Source organism: Delphinus delphis, chromosome 4, assembly GCF_949987515.2.
Source record: "Delphinus delphis chromosome 4, mDelDel1.2, whole genome shotgun sequence".
NCBI classification, from domain to species: domain Eukaryota; kingdom Metazoa; phylum Chordata; class Mammalia; order Artiodactyla; family Delphinidae; genus Delphinus; species Delphinus delphis.
The window spans coordinates 94,745,429-94,761,812 of record NC_082686.1 but is presented as its reverse complement, the minus strand read 5'-3'; the positions used below and the strand labels follow the sequence as shown (position 1 = coordinate 94,761,812).

At 38.5% G+C, this 16,384-nt stretch overlaps 1 protein-coding gene across 5 annotated transcripts in view; it reads right to left on the bottom strand.

The window, feature by feature from the left end:
- PLD1 (phospholipase D1) overlaps positions 1-16,384 on the bottom strand; it is a 200,263-nt gene that overhangs the window by 38,338 nt on the left and 145,541 nt on the right. For all 5 annotated transcript variants that reach the window (XM_060011141.2, XM_060011143.1, XM_060011142.1 and 2 more), the window contains 2 exons: positions 12,310-12,420; positions 9,825-9,913 (listed from right to left, as the gene is read on the bottom strand). In XM_060011141.2, the coding sequence (XP_059867124.1) occupies positions 9,825-9,913; positions 12,310-12,420 (200 nt within the window). The remainder of the gene's footprint in view (positions 1-9,824; positions 9,914-12,309; positions 12,421-16,384) is intronic.

Genomic DNA, 16,384 nt, shown 5'->3' with positions numbered 1-16,384 from the left:
CAGGCAACTGCTCCATCCACTTTAGTTCAGAACAATTTTATAAAATTGCATGCTCAGGCTTTTTGTTAAAATAAGTTTTTCTTTCAAAATCCACTAACTCTTACAGCGGTGTTACGTATAATAGATAAAAATTGGAAATGTCCAATAATGGGGGGATGATTAACTAAATTATGTTATAGTCACTCAATGGATGTAACTTCTTACTAAAATGACCACTATGACTTACTAGCAAAGTACTTCTGGTAGTGTGTTAAAATGGCCCTAATGCAAAGTTACAATTACAAGACAATTATAGATGTGGCAGGCTGATACTATGAAATATTAAATAATTTTTCCCCTTAAATATGTTAAATTCCCTCTCTCTGTGACTGGAGATATGAAGCAGGCGTTGCTCCTAGGACGGCGCTCTCACCGAGGAACCAGGGCACAAAGATGTCAGCTTCTTAGATTTGGGGAACTGAGGAGAGATCCTTTGAGCTGAGATGGGAGTATAAAGAAATAAGAGGAACTTCCCTGGTGGTCCGGTGGTTAAGAATCCGCGCTTCCACTGCAGGGGGCATGGGTTCGATCCCTGGTCAGGGAACTAAGATCCCACAGGCTGCGCAGCGTGCCCAAAAAAATAAAGTAAAAAAAAAGAAGAAGAAGAAGAAATAAGAGTCAGACTCAGTGCAGGGACCCTCTACTGGCAGCAGTAGAGGAGAAGGGACAGAAAGGCAGGTTTTAAAGGAGAAGGCTGAGGACCCCAGGTTACAGTAAGCAGATGCCAGAACAGGCTTGACAGATCAATACTGAGCGCTAGAAGCCCCTTCCCAAAGATCCAGGGCCCCTTAGCGTCTATACCAAGGATGGGGGAGGGGAGGAAAGACCAGGGAGCACCCTGACGGACTGAATACAGAAGGCAGAAATGAGAAATCACTGAATTTGGCCACGTTTATCAGGAAGTGACTAAACTAAATTTCCTTCTATTGTGTGGAAAAGGGACTTGAGACAGAAATCCAAGTGAGTTACAGGAAAAGGAAATAAATTACAACTCAGAAAATATGTCTGCATATTAATATGGACCAAAAAGAAAATAGGAAAACAAAAAGTAAATTGTTTAGGTGATGAGAATGTGGGATCTTTAATATTTTCAATTTTTGTGATTTGCTGAAATGCTGCTTTGTCCCTTTAAAAACAAGTCCTAGGCGCTTCCCTGGTGGCACAGTTGTTGAGAGTCCGCCTGCCGATGCAGGGTACATGGGTTCGTGCCCAGGTCCGGGAGGATCCCACATACCGCGGAGCGGCTGGGCCCATGAGCCACGGCCGCTGAGCCTGTGCGTCCAGAGCCTGTGCTCAGCAACGGGAGAGGCCACAACAATGAGAGGCTCGTGTACCGCAAAAATCAAAAAACAAAAACAAAAAAAACCAAACAAGTCCTAGTTCACCAACATAAATGGGTCTTAGCAGTGGTTTTCCTGTAACTTCCCACCTTGTTCTCTCCAGAAGAACCCCTCCTCCTTCACCTCCTCCTTCCCTAGCATGGTGGGTAGTCAGGGGTCTTCTGCTCAGAGTGGGGTCTCAGGATCTATAAGAAGGCCCCAAAGGAACTCATTGTGTTTCTCCAGTGACAAGATGCTTTATTTTTTGAGAATTTGAGATTTATAGATCATGTTTCATTGCCATAAACTTCGGGAGCTGGTATAAATCTTCTCGTTGTAGATTTTGCAGCAGTGAACGCTGCCAGAAGTAAGAAGAATTGTGGTTGGGGATTAGTGGTTGGTTTTTTTTTGTTTTTTTTTTTTGTGGAGAGAATTTTATTCTATAGTGGTATCAGTTATGGGAGAATTGGATCTGTATCTTCTCAGTGGTTTGGGACATAGCCCATTTTATTTTGTGTTTGGCAAATCTTTTTAAAAGCAGTAAACCTTTCTGGGCTTCAGTTTTCTCATCTGTAAATGAAGGCGTTGGTGAAAATCATTGTTAGTCCACTAGAAATGCTGGTTCTATTTAGCGCTGACTTTGCATATCATATGTGAGATTTATATAGATTATGACATTACATATTGTGTGCGCACACAAAAACACACACACATAATTTTTTCGTTGGTTATCTTTTGAAAACGGCAAGCTTTTAAATGTAAGGATGTTCAGGGCTAGCCCAGCATGTGTGACTTAGACTTCACTCTGGACTTGATAACCTTTGGCAGGCATGTCCCTCAGTGTCCCTTAAATAAGATTCTACAAAACCTCTTATTAAATTGTTCCCACAATAGCCCAGCCGTTTTCATTTTCATTTTTAAAAGAGTCTCTCCCTTCCTTCATCTCTCTGCCAGGGCACATGCTCAGACTCAAAATGATTTCTGGCCTCTGACCAGTACTAATCTTTACTCTCTCTATCTGCTGAGATTATCATTTATATAATTTTTGGAATCAAATAAAAGCAATTAAATGATCTAAATCAAAAGTTCTCCCGCCATGATCTGTCATCTCTGCCCTAATGTAACCTCTTCTCCATGAATTTCATAGAGCTTGGAGATTATCCCACAAGATAAAATGTGAAACCAGCCATTGGCATACTTACTTTTCATATTTTTCTTCTTTTATTATAACTGCAGCTTAAATTTCATTAAGACAGTGATTCTGAAATATACCCAACATGTCCTTTCAACTTGGTACACAAGTTATAGGATGTGGTAATTATAGGATGTAGATTTTTCTTTAAACCTAAGAAATTTTTTTTTTTTTTTTTTTGCGGTATGCGGGCCTCTCACTGTTGTGGCCTCTCCCGTTGTGGAGCACAGGCTCCGGACGCGCAGGCCCAGCGGCCATGGCTCACGGGCCCAGCCGCTCTACGGCATGTGGGATCTTCCTGGACCCGGGCACGAACCCGTGTCACCTGCATCGGCAGGCAGACTCTCAACCACTGCGCCACCGGGGAAGCCCTAAACCTAAGAAATTTTTATCTATCAAGCAATTACTTTAAAAAAAGAAAATGTTTATTTGATTTTTAAAAATTTTTAAATAAAGTACCTCTTCTAAATTTCTTGCAGGCTTAACATTAGAACATTTCTACTTCCCTTGAAATGAGGGAAGCTTTGTAGCTGAGCTACAAAGGTAGCACAAGGTAAAGAGCACAAGTTTAAGTCCTGAAGATGTGGTCTGAGTCACAGTTCTACTCATCAATAGCTGCATGATGTGGGCAAGTTACCATAATTGCACTTGGCCTCAGCTGCCTCATCTGTAGAATGGAAATCATTATGCATCCACTTCATAAGGCTGATGTGAGGATTAAATGAAGGAATGCATAAAAAGCACCTTGGATGTGGAATGCCTCAAAAACGATTTGATAACATTATTAATCAATTAACAACCAGTGATTTCAATTGGAAAGCTTCAAAGAATCATCAACAGTGCCTAAAATTAAAACAAAGCAAAGCAAAACTGAACACACATTATGTTTCAGAATGCATTTTATTTTATATTTTGGGGGAAGATGTAATCCAATCAAACATGGGGAATCCAAAAATGGATTCCCATGAGGAGTCAGCTACAGCTTTCTGGCAGGACACCTCTAGACAGTGTTTTAATCATGTGCCTCTACTTGTCACAGGATGAGAAGTGCCAGCGATAGGGAACCAGAGCCAGTTGCCCTTATCCAGCAACAGTCATCTAACAATTTAAAATGAGGCACATTAAACACCTCTTTAAGTAAAACATTTGTTTCTAACATAAATATTAATTTCTAAATAGTTGATTTGATATTGTGGTTCTTTGTCTCTGCTAGAATTTACCATGAGCTAGCATATTTCCAGATGATGAATTTCCTGGAAATAACATAATTTCTTACATGAACTGGTGCTTTACGGTTTTCAAATTGCTTTCACATCTATTCATATGAGATAGGTAGGGCAGATATTATTATTCTCTTTGTTGGTGAAAAAACAGAGTGCCAGAAAGGCAAAAATTATAGATTCAAAAGGTCACATACCTGTAGACACAGAGTTGGGAAGAACTCAGATCTCCAGACATCTGGTTCCCAATTAATTTCAGATTCCCCAGAGGAGGTCCCTCATACCATCACTCATGCGCAAACTGCAAGCACTATATGGCACTGTTCTACAGTCATAGGAAGCATGAAGAGTTTGAGTGATTTTTAAAACTGTGTATTTTCCAAGGCAGTTGAATTGTGTATTTTCCAGTGCAGTTTAATATTAAAATACAGAAGCAATAAATCAACTGCCTAATTTCATTGCATGTGTCAAACTTGTGGTGATAACAGTGCAAAATGCACTCTCTCCCTCCAAACTTTTTAGCAGGGCGGCAAAATTATGCATGTCAAGTTTCCATAAGCAAAAATGGTTTCATCCTCAGAAACCGTACATTCATGGCACACAGTGTTTTAAACTGTTTTCTACTTGGACCATCTGGTTACTCTCTACGTTTTGGCTTATTCAAACATGGTATAAGGCAGTCAATTCTAGACTGTGGATTATGATTTCTTCACCCTGATCTCTAGTCCTATTTGAGTTGTCAGATAGGCTTCCAGTGGGTTGGGAGCTGGGCTCAACTCGAAGACAGTTCTACTTTTTTAGAGCAGACCTTTTGTTTTCTGCAGAGATTCCCATAGTTATTTTTAGTTCAGCTTGGGGTGAACAGTATTCTGAGGCTCTAGGTCATGAATCAGATCATGGAGGCTTGGCCTGTTTCTGTAAACAATTATGGATGCTGGAGAGGGTGTGGAGAAAAGGGAAGCCTCCTCCACTGCCAGTGAGAATGTAAATTGGTGCAGCCACTATGGAGAACAGTATGGAGGTTCCTTAAAAAACTAAAAATAGAGCTACCATATGATCCAGCAATCCCACTCCTGGGCATATACCCTGAGAAAACCATAATTCAAAAAGATACATGTACCCCAATGTTCACTGCAGCACTATTTACAATAGCCAGGAAGCAACCTAAATGTCCATTGATGGAAGAATGGATAAAGAAGATGTGGTATATATATACAATGGAATATTACTCAGCCATAAAAAAGAATGAAATAATGCCATTTGCAGTGACATGGATGGACCTAGAGATTGGCATACTGAGTAAAGTAAGTCAAAGACAATATCTTATGATATTGCTTATGTGTGGAATCTAAAAAAATGGTACAAAAGAACCAATTTACAAAATAGAAATAGAGTCACAGATGTAGAAAACAAACTTATGATTACCAAGGGGCGAAGTGGGGGAAAGATAAAGTGGGAAACTGGGATTGACATATACACAGTACTATATACAAAATAGATAACTAATAAGAACCTACTGTATAGCACAGGGAACTCTACTCAGTACTCTGTAATGACCTATATGGGAACAGAATCTAAAAAAGAGTGGATATATGTATATGTATAACTGACTCACTTTGCTGTGCAGCAGGAACTAACACAACACTGTAAATCAGTTATACTCCAATAAAATTTAATTAAAAAAAATTACAGCTGCTGAGAAAGAATGAGGAGAAAGTGAGGGAAGCAGAGAACTCACTTTAGGGAACTGGTGTGGGACCAGATTGCAGCACTGGCAGAAAAGTAAAGGCTCAGCCCAGTCGAGAGAAGTTGGCAATTTAAAGACGCCAATCTCTCTAGGGTGGGAGGGTCCTGGAAGAGAGTCTGTGTTCCTTGGTCAGGCTGGCCGAATGCTGACTGTCATTTCCCTCCATCTGCTTTGTGCTCTATTGTATTCTTTTTCCAACAACCAAAGTTATACTTGTTGCTAGGCATGTGACTCTGGCAGGGAAGTTCTGAGTCTCAGAAGAGTAGAGAGCAGAAGAGTGAAAGGAAGAGAGAGGGGTAAGCTTGAGGATGGTACACGACGGCCCTCAGTGAGAAGAAGGGGAGCCACTGTAGGCAGCCTGCAAGATAAGCTTTCTAATTCTACCTTTACCTTTTTCCTAAGACTACAAGCTCACAGATTTGAAATTATTCAATGAAAATATATTTTACAGTTTGGAATTAACACAGGAGATAAACGATAATGTGGAGATACAGAGGAGGGGGAAAATGTAAAACAGGTTTCCAGGATATGTGTGTGTATCCACTAAGTCTGAATGTGTGATACACATGCCACTTTAAAATGTGACTATCAAAGCGAGTGAGATTATTGAGAGATCAAAGCTAAATGACACACAGTTAATTTGAAATCTGACGAACTCATTTCCCAGTTTCTATAAAGTGAGCTTGAAATTGCCACCCTTTAAGGTGCTCTGTGAACTTCTAAGCATGAGATAAAATCTGCAACAGATGCTACCTTACCATGCTCTCTCACTGTGGATCCCAGGGTCGCTGGGCAATGATCAATCAGAAAATATCTTAACATTCCTTCCAGCCTTAAAGTGCTATGATTTTAGAAGAAGTCCAGATACTAAAAGACAAATTAATATGCTAAAGAAAAATATTCGTTCAGGCTCCTGAACACTTAAAAACAAATCTTACAGATACTTATTAAACCACGTACTAATAAGTCAATAACTGGAATGAGTGAAGTTGAGAGTCATCCTACTCTCCTAATCAGCTGTCAAAGTTCCAAAATTCATGATTCACTGCTCAGCCCAATGAGCTCATTTGTCAATTTAATGTATTTTTGTGACATTTCAATTTCATGAAAAAATTATTTTTTCTTTTTGTCAAATGTGCTTTATAAAGGGGACGCTCCTACATCAATAAAATGCAAGAGTTGTCAGAAATATAATGCAATTTTGTAAATGAGACATAAATTGACCCAGAAAATTGGGAGACTGGAGACTGGAAAGGATGCAAGGAATCTCTGGGCGTACATATGTGTTTAACTGGAAACAAGACTGTTTTTAAGTCATCTCAGAAACAGTCCTTGGTGACTTTCTTAAAAAAAGCGTATGAGAAGGCAAAGAATAAAGGTCACTTGTAAAAACACAGACCATCATTCATATTTATGGCCATATACGCTGTTCTAGATGAGTACTATATAATCCTGGCAGTGCCTGTGGAATATTATAAAATACAGGTATTTGGGCCCTCCTCCAGAAAATTCTGATCCAGCAAGCCTGGAGTTGAGTCCAGCCCTCTGTGTGTTTGTAAAGTGGTGATTTTGATGCATGGGAAGGGGTGAGAAACACTGTACAGCCTGCAGGATGGGTGAGTGTTGTGCCTTGCTGCCCGAAGGCCCTCACTGTGGGATCAAGACAGCCATTCCCCCAGCTGCTGAGAGAGCTGGCCGCTGGCTACTCACTCACAGTGAAGCCTTTCTCCAGGAACTGCCCTCCAGAGGCCAAAGGGGCCTGCCTCACCCAAGGCCATGCCCATTTCCTGAAGTCAGCCTACATCCAAAGACCAGTCAATGGGAGGAGGAGATTATAAAGGCCCAACCTACTTGCTTCAATATGGGGCAATCCTGAAGTGGTCTCTAATCCTAACTGTCAATGCATTGGAGTTACATGGTGTGGGAGGCATTGGGTCCGAAGTCCAAAGACTTGGCTTCAAAGCTGTTTTTGCCTTTTGCTGTTAGTAGCCCAGACAAGTCACACCAACTCTTTCAACTCAGTTTAACTTTAAAAATGGGGACAAAAAAAAAAAAAAGATGCATATTGTAATCCCCAGACCAACCACTAAAAAATGCAGAGGTATCTCGCTTAAATGCTGATAAAGGAATTAAGCAGAAAAAAATAAAAATGTACAGAAACAACAATAATAAGAAGAACAAAACTATATGATCTACTTTCAAGAGTAGTTGTGAAAATTCAGTAAGAGTCTGTAGATATAAACTGTGAATCATATAAAATGCTGGCAGTTGTTGTTATAAAATGTTCTTAAATGTGTTTTAAGCCCCAAATGCTTATGTACTTAGCATTCTCCACTGCATATGTTCAATGAATTAAGATAATAAAATGTAATGATTTTGTTTGTTTGTTTATTTTGCTGTTTTTACACAGAGCTAAAATCAGCCATAAAAAGAAATAGTCCCAGGTGTCAAGACAATTCATTAGGGACAGAACAGACTTTTCAACAAATGGTGCTGGAACAACTGTATATTCACATGCAAAAGAATGAAGTTGGACCTCTACCTCACACCGTATACAAAAAGTAACTAAAAATGAATCAAGACCTAAATGTAAGAGATAAAACTATAACATTCTTAGAAGAGAAGAGGCATAAATCTTCATGATTTTGGATTAGGCAGTGGTTTCTCAGCTATGAAACCAAAGCACAGCAATAAAGGAAAAAAAAAAAAAGATAAATGGAACTTTATCAGAATTTAAAACTTCTGAGTTTCAAAGGACACTACCAAGAAAGTAAAAAAGAAAACAGACTGAATGGGAGCAAATATTTGCAAATCATAAATCTGATATGACTTGTATCCAGAATACCTAAAGAACTCTTACAACTCAGTAATAAAAAGACAACCTAGGGCTTCCCTGGTGGCGCGGTGGTTGAGAGTCCGCCTGCCGATGCAGGGGACATGGGTTCATGCCCCGGTCCGGGAAGATCCCACATGCCGCAGAGCAGCTGGGCCTGTGAGCCATGGCCGCTGAGCCTGCGCGTCCGGAGCCTGTGCTCCGCAACGGGAGAGGCCACAACAGTGAGAGGCCCACGTACCGCAAAAATAATGAAAATAAAAAAAGACAACCTAATTAAACAACGGACAATGATAATACATGAATAGCCAATAAACAAAAAAAAACTCAACATTATTAGTCATTAGGGAAATTCAAATCAAAACCACATGAGATACCATTTCACACCTACTAGGATCGCTATAATCAAAAAGAGAGATAATAATAAGTATTAGCGATGATACAGAGAAACTGGAACCCTCATACACTATGGGAATGGAAAATGGTGTTGCCACTTTTGAAAACATGCTGACAGTTTCTCAAACTGTTAAACATAGAGTTGCCATATGATCCAGTAATTCCAACCCTAGAGTAATGAAAACATGTCTCACATAAAAACTAGTACAGAATGTTTATAGCATCTTTATTCATAATAGCCAAAAAGTAGAAACAATCCAAATATATACCAACTGATGAATGGATAAATCCATTTATATGAAGTATATCCAGATAATGAAATATTACCTGACAATAAAAATAAATGAAATACTGGTACATTCTATAACATTAAGCTAAGTGAAAGAAGCAAGTCACAAAAGATCACATATTGTATGATTTCATTTATATGAAACGACCAGACCAGGCAAATCTACAGAGAAAGGAAGTAGATTAGTGGTTGCCAGGGGCTAAGAATAGGGGGAATGGGTAGTGACTGCTAATAAGTATGCGGTTCCTTTCTGGGGTGATGAAAACGTTCTAAAATTGATTCAGCGATGGTTGCACACAACTCTGTGAATATACTACAAATGACTAAATTGTCCACTTTGGGTGGATTGTATGGTATGTGAATTATATCTTAATAAAAGTGTTATTAAAGAAAATAATCCCATGAGTTGAAAAAATACGACAGAAGGTAAAAAGAATTTAAATATAACCCATGGAAAAACGTTATGACTATTTTGCTTTGAGTTTTAAGTGAACACAGCTCACTGTCTTCCTTTAAATAAATCAAATCACAAATCTAATGCGTGGGAAAGAGACTGGCCAGGAAAAAATGACTGTGCTCTGGGAGCATTCAGAGCCCCTCAAAAACGGACTCAAAAATTTTCAGCAACTGACTCAGATTTAAGGAATCAATAACCTACTGGTAGTTGAACCAAAGTCATGCCTGTTAGAAAAAGATAGTATTTTAAAAATGGGCTTTCAAAAGTCATTTTAGCAGTAAATGCAAGAACATCTGCAGTAACAACTCCTACCAAAACGCCAAAAACCTTACCTGTGAGCTTTCAGTATCCTCTGAGCAATGGCATCGCCAACCTTGTTGAACACAACTTTGTCATCAGAGCAGCTTATGAAAAACTGGTTCTACACAAAATAAATGAGATTTATAATATGCTTTTCTTATCTTAGTAGCATGCATACAAGGAAAATGTCGTATATAACAAAAAACTACTTTGATATTTAAAAAAAAAATGTTTCACCTAGCAGACATGTTCTGATTCCTAAAATCACCTCGGGAAAGTAAATGACACTGGGAATAAAAGAAGTCTCATGTCACTCTGGGTCTCATGCATTTCTAAGCAATATTACCTATATCATCTTAGTAAAGTGGAAAGCTAAATTATTATTTAACCATGCAAATTCCTTGTAGGTTACATTCTTAGAATGGTAGGAACATTTTGAACTTAATAGAGAAATCAGGTTTTTCAGATTCACATATTGTATAAATGCTTCTGATTAAAAATTCCATATTGGTAAACATTCTATCTCATGCTAAGTTTATTTCTGAACAGGGTAGATGGTAGAATTCTGGTCTAATTTTCTCCACTTTTCCTAGTATCTGCCTTGATCTTATCTCATTTGTTTAGGTCTCTTATTATTCCTGAACTTCTATTTTAAGTAGTTACAAATCTCTTTTGAAGTATGTTGCATTATATAAATAAACCAATAAGATGGAAAGAGAAATATTTTTTTTTCTTTAAGTACTTCTGCTTATAGATTCATGCAACATTCTTTAAAACTGTTACTTAGAAACCAGGGTACAACATTATTATTATAATGGTATGAACGATTTAGCTGCTACATTATGGATTGTTGAAAATTAGGTACAAATATTATGAATATCACACGCTCTGTTTACTATACAAATAGTTATAACACACCTGTAATTTATAAGTATAATCATCACAGAGTAATCTTTGCTGATCATCTTAGGTAAAGTGATATATAGGCAATGACTCGAAATAGGATTATCATCCTTTTGCCACATTATCATTTTTACTATTGTACACGCTTTTAAACTTAAGTGCATAAAGCTGTAAACAGCTTCCAGAAGACAAACTTTGAGGAAGACAAGAACTCATTTGAGAATATGTTTCCCTTTAGGGCATCAAACAATCAAAATCTCAGTGGCAACCAAACCGTGTTTGTTCTGAATTTTTATCACAGAGAAGCTTAGCATTCCTCAGCAGCTGTAACACAGACTCACATCCTTCACTTCTCCTTTTTTGGAGGGAGCAGGGTGAATGCCAACTGCTTACCTCGGCTACAGGCATTTCAACCAAGTTTATGTCTACAGCCATGTGTGTCAATATGGCATTCCTGACCTCATTTAGTACTGTGGTAGCGTTACAAAGAAAGGCTGATTTAATACTACTAAAAAGAGACAAAGCAAAAGGATGCTGGGTAACAGATGAACCAGCCATTAACATCTTACATTATTATGGTATAGTTGTTGAAATTAATAACACTAATAGTATTAGTTTTATTAAACTCTAGACTTCGTTCAGAATTCACTAATTTTTCCACTAATGTCCTTTTTCTGTTGCATGAACCCATCCAGGATACCACATTGCATTTAGCCTGCTAATAGTTTTAATCAGCCTTCTCTTTCTCCAGGCCTGTAAAATAAATTAAGCTCCAATTCTTTCCCACTTTCCTTTAATTAATTGTCACTTCATGGAAGGGGATAGGGCCAGGACTCAAGGGGAAGGAAAGTAGGGCTAGAATGGTTTTCCCCAGTGACCCCATCTCTCTCCATATATATTTTTAAATTCAGTGGGAAAGAAAATACTAAAATAAAGAAGAGAGATGTGCTCTGAGTTATCTTTCCATTGTCACGGCTTTTTATTTTTTAAGGATTTTCCAAGTGCTCTGAACTAGCTCCAGATCTACTTTGAAGCACAATTAAGGTTCCCAAACTAAATCCAGTACCCACGGGTTTTCTCCTAGTCTCTACACACAAACTCTGAGAACTGAAAAAGCTTTATAATGAATGGCAGTTGACACAGAATTGAAGAAGTTGGTACTTGCCCTCGCTATTCTTACAACTCCCTTTTCCATGTTCCTTTTCCTGCCCTCTCCCCACTCCAACATCCCCAAACCAGAGGCATCCAGTGGTCTCTATGTTAACAGCTTACCCCTGCGTGTGCTCTCCTGAAGCAGCACATGCCTCACATTTACACCTTCCAACTCAAGCCAAATCAAAACTTACGTCTCCATGTTGTGACATTTCTGGCTAATAATATTACGAATTGATACATTTTAATAATAAGGATTTGGGGGATTCCTGTTAGAATCCCGAGTTAATGAAAATGCAAAGTGAATGTCAGGTATGCTGGGGGAATCAAAATTCAGGTGACCTCTTCACATCTCAACATACACTTATTAATGCAGCAGGTCCTGAGTTCGGGGACCCTGCAGTCTCTGTGATATTTACAGGAAGGCAGGTTGTCATACCAATTGACACGAGCAAGACTTACTTCTATATAGATATAGTGCTTGCTGTTCTCTATCACATAGACGTAAGCAGCGTGGATGGACTCTTCATGGTACTTTATACCAGCAGACCAATCAGCAGCAGAACGGAGCAACTATAAGGCAGCAATCAGAAATGAGCAAACATGAGACAATGGAGATGACACCAGAGGTATTAATAAATGAAGCCCATCTTTTTCTTCCAAACAACTAATTGATTACAGTGGCTTGTGTGTCACGTGTGGGCCAAGGCAGAGTAGGTAGGTAGGGAACTGGTCCTTAAACATCATCCATAATGAAGGGGCCCAGCTGGAAATTAAATCCTGAATATATATTCTTCCCCCCAGGATTATTTTCATTCAAGATTGGAAACCAGGCGGTGTGGTTTCTACAAAGAGCGCTTCAGAAGGACCTCTTTTGGTGGCTGTGAGTAGGGTGACCATCTGTACTCTTTTTCTGTTATAGCCCCACAATCACACCAGAATGCCTCACGTATTAATAACACCACTTTTACTCTCAGAAGTGTCCCGGTTTGAATCATATGATACAGTCACCCTAGCTCTGACTTGACAATGTGATTACTCTTTTTCCCTCAAATAGATACTGTTCAGAACAATACATTCTAAAAGACAAACAGATTCATTTAGACATTTAATCTTGATTCTGGCTTTAATTAGCTGTCTGATCTTTGGTGTGTCACTTCAACTCTCAACTTTCTCATTCATACCACCTCCCTCTATTCAGACACTCACCCGCTTCCTCCTGGATTACAACAAGAGCATCCAGCTCAGACACCTGAATATACGTTAAATACACAGCTGCGCAGTGGGACTGCCTAGGTTCAAAGTTTAGCTCAACCACCTAGTGGCTTTGATCTTGGTCAAGTTTCTCAATCTCTTTGCGCCTCAGATTTCTGTTCTATAAAACTGAGTATCCACTTTATAGGGTTGTAGAGAAGATTAAATTAATTACTGTGCAGTGAGCTGAAGAAGACCAAGCACCTAAGTGCTACATAAGTGTTTGCTGTTATTAATGAGAACTTAGAGGATGTATTTGAGCTGTGGTGGATCATGCCCGAGACACTTCTGAGTAGACTGCAGTCCGGCCAGGCTACAGTCTGGCCACATGGAAGGCTTTTTCAACACTAAGAATCCATTGGTTGTCATTTTTTTTCAGCACTCTAACTAGGGTTCCAGTATAATGTTAGTCATATAGTAGGTGGTCAATAAATGCTTATTACTTGACTTTCCTTAAGCAATAGAGTTTCATCACAGAAGAATCACTATAAAAATATATTCACTAATCCTGGTTTGAAATATATATTGGAACTGTTCCTCATGAGGTCAACTGAAATTGAAAATAAAAGAATAGCCCATCCTTAGAAATTCATAAAGTGATCCAATACATAATCAGTTTTATATCTGTTATATATAAAAGGTCTGGTAAAATTCTTGCTTTAATCAATAATTTTAAAAATTGCACATATAAGGCTACTGAAATTCAAACCTAATACTTGCTAAAACTGATTGTGCCATTCTCAAAATGTTATTTCTTTATTCATTACGAGGTATTTATTACAATATAGTTCCCTCAAAGCATTTTATTTAATTTTATCAGATGAATCTGTAAAATGAAATTGGAAAAATTAACTGTGACTAAGAATAGTCAAATATCTCAGAAGAAAAATTTAGGTAAATATAATGCACCCTTGGAAAATAGCTTGATTCACATAATCTTCAAGGAACTGCATTATTGTTCATCAGCAGAAATAACAAAGGTTGAACAAATAGAGGTTTCCATTCTTTGTCCACTCAAATTTATGTTGAATTTTGTTGCTAAGGAGCACAGCCCTAAAATGCAGGCAACCTTGAGAAGATTCTTTTGCCACCCATCCTGATCCAATTCTATATTACTCTGGAAACAGTGTATAAAACTGCAGAGTATACTGGAATGATAGGAACTCTTGAGATATGCACTATTGCTCTGCACTTACTAGCTCTTTCATCTTGAACAAGTCATTTTAACATCACGGAGGCTCAGTTTCCTCCTCTGAACACTTGAGACTGCTCTCTCTGTCTCTGTCTCTCTCTCACACACACATCTGCCCACCCACACACTCCCACATAGAGCTGTTGTAAAGAAAAAAAAATGGCATAACAAACACAAAGCACTATGTTACGCAGCACATAGTGGATATTTGATATATGGTTGATCTACCTCTCTAAAAAGCTATGAGCAAAGTTTATATGCCACCTTGGTGGTAATGTCCTAGTCTTGCCCTCAAATCCCAAAACCTTATACTTTCTTTCCTTTCACACTCTCAAAATCTGCTGCTTCAAAGGCTTAATAAACTCATTTGCATAATACATAAATCAGGAGTGTCAAGCAAGTTTCAACTCGAAGGTCGAGAGTAACTGATTCCAAGTCTTCCCAAACAGCTATGTTGAAGAATGGATTCTTGGGACTAGACACACTGGGGAAGAAATCTAAGGTTGAAGGCCAATGGCGGCCATGAAGGGAAAGCATGAAGGTCACATATCTGCCGTCTTTCTTGGGAAGGATAATGGTAAAAGTTTTCCTTTCTAAAGGCAGTTGAATGTTTATATTAAGTACACTTGTAAGCCAAAAGAAGACCATTTTGGCATCAGCCTGTGGGAAAGCATAAGCAAAGTAGGGGGGAGCCCCCCTGAGGCCTATAAAACCATAGAAGTGGGGGGTTGCCTACATCCTAAGGGGGCTCAGCATTACCTGTCTTATTGTCTGGATCCAAATCTACATCATTTTCTCAAAATGAAAAGTCAAATTTAACTTTAAAAAGTCATCATTTTTGGTTAAACTTGAACATATCTTTCAAGTAATACAGAAAAAAATTACTTGGAATTATGATTCATTTACTATGATTCTGATTAGTTAAAATCTATTTATCACTATAAGATAAATTGAAAATATGAATTTCTCTTTTACCCCTGAACCAGGGACCAACTCCACTGCTTTAAATGCTTGATGTTCTAGGAAATTTGTAAACTAATCTACTAAGTCAAAGACATTTTGATTGACTTACTTTTGTTTCAAATTTAAGATTTACTCACTTCTTTTTCTTAACTGACCTAACTTGTCTTGCATTTCTGTTTCAATCCAATGTAACTGAGACAAGCCTCAAACTCCTCCTTACACACACAGAAATGTGGCTTATCTTACTGCCCCAAGTAGATTGAGAATCAAATCTAACCCACGCTTTTCAAACTTCAAGTTTGAATACACAATTTTAAAGTATATTTATGCCCTTTATAAAGGGCATATTTCTGATTTTATGTTTTCGCCTCAAGATTGTAACTAAAACCAGTCATTTTCCTTTGTACTGTGTCCTATTTTTTGACTTCTTAAAAGATAACTTTCTCTTTATCTACAAGCTCTAATCCCCTTACATACAGTGGGCCCAAGCTGAATATGTGGCTTAAAATACAGAAATCTCTTCTTGAAGGAAAACTTTCAAAACTTTCTTAGTATTTGTCCCAAGTTCCTGTTCTCTTACTGCAATGCTTTTATTCCCTATAAATTCAGTACATATCTTAATTCTTTTTTGTTTCTCTGAGCTCCCAAGTCAATCATGGAACAAAAGCACTATTTTTTTTTTTTTTTGTCTCTCATGTAGAAGTTGGCCTCCATGTTGCAGCTCACAAGTGGCATGAGTTGGGGAGAGAAAAGAAGTGCTCAAATTATTGGGTCTCATTCTTCCAGTCTGTATTGAGAAGCACTGCAGGCAAGGAGCAGCAGAAATGGACTTTGTTCAAGAATCTGCCTCAGATTACCAAGCTCTTCCTTCCATATTTTTCTTTTTTTGGCTGTGCCACGTGGCTTGTGGGATCTTAGTTCTCCTGACCAGGGATCGAACACAGGCCCCCTGCTGTGGAAGTGCAGACTCTTAACCGCTGGACCACCAGGGAATTCCAAGCTCTTCCTTCTAAGAACCATTTTTCTACAGCTGAGCGTCATCCATTCACATCACAGTGTGTCATTATTCGAATAGGATGAGCCTTTGGCCTGAGCAATAGTGAAAAGTTAAACTTGAGGCTGAAGGAA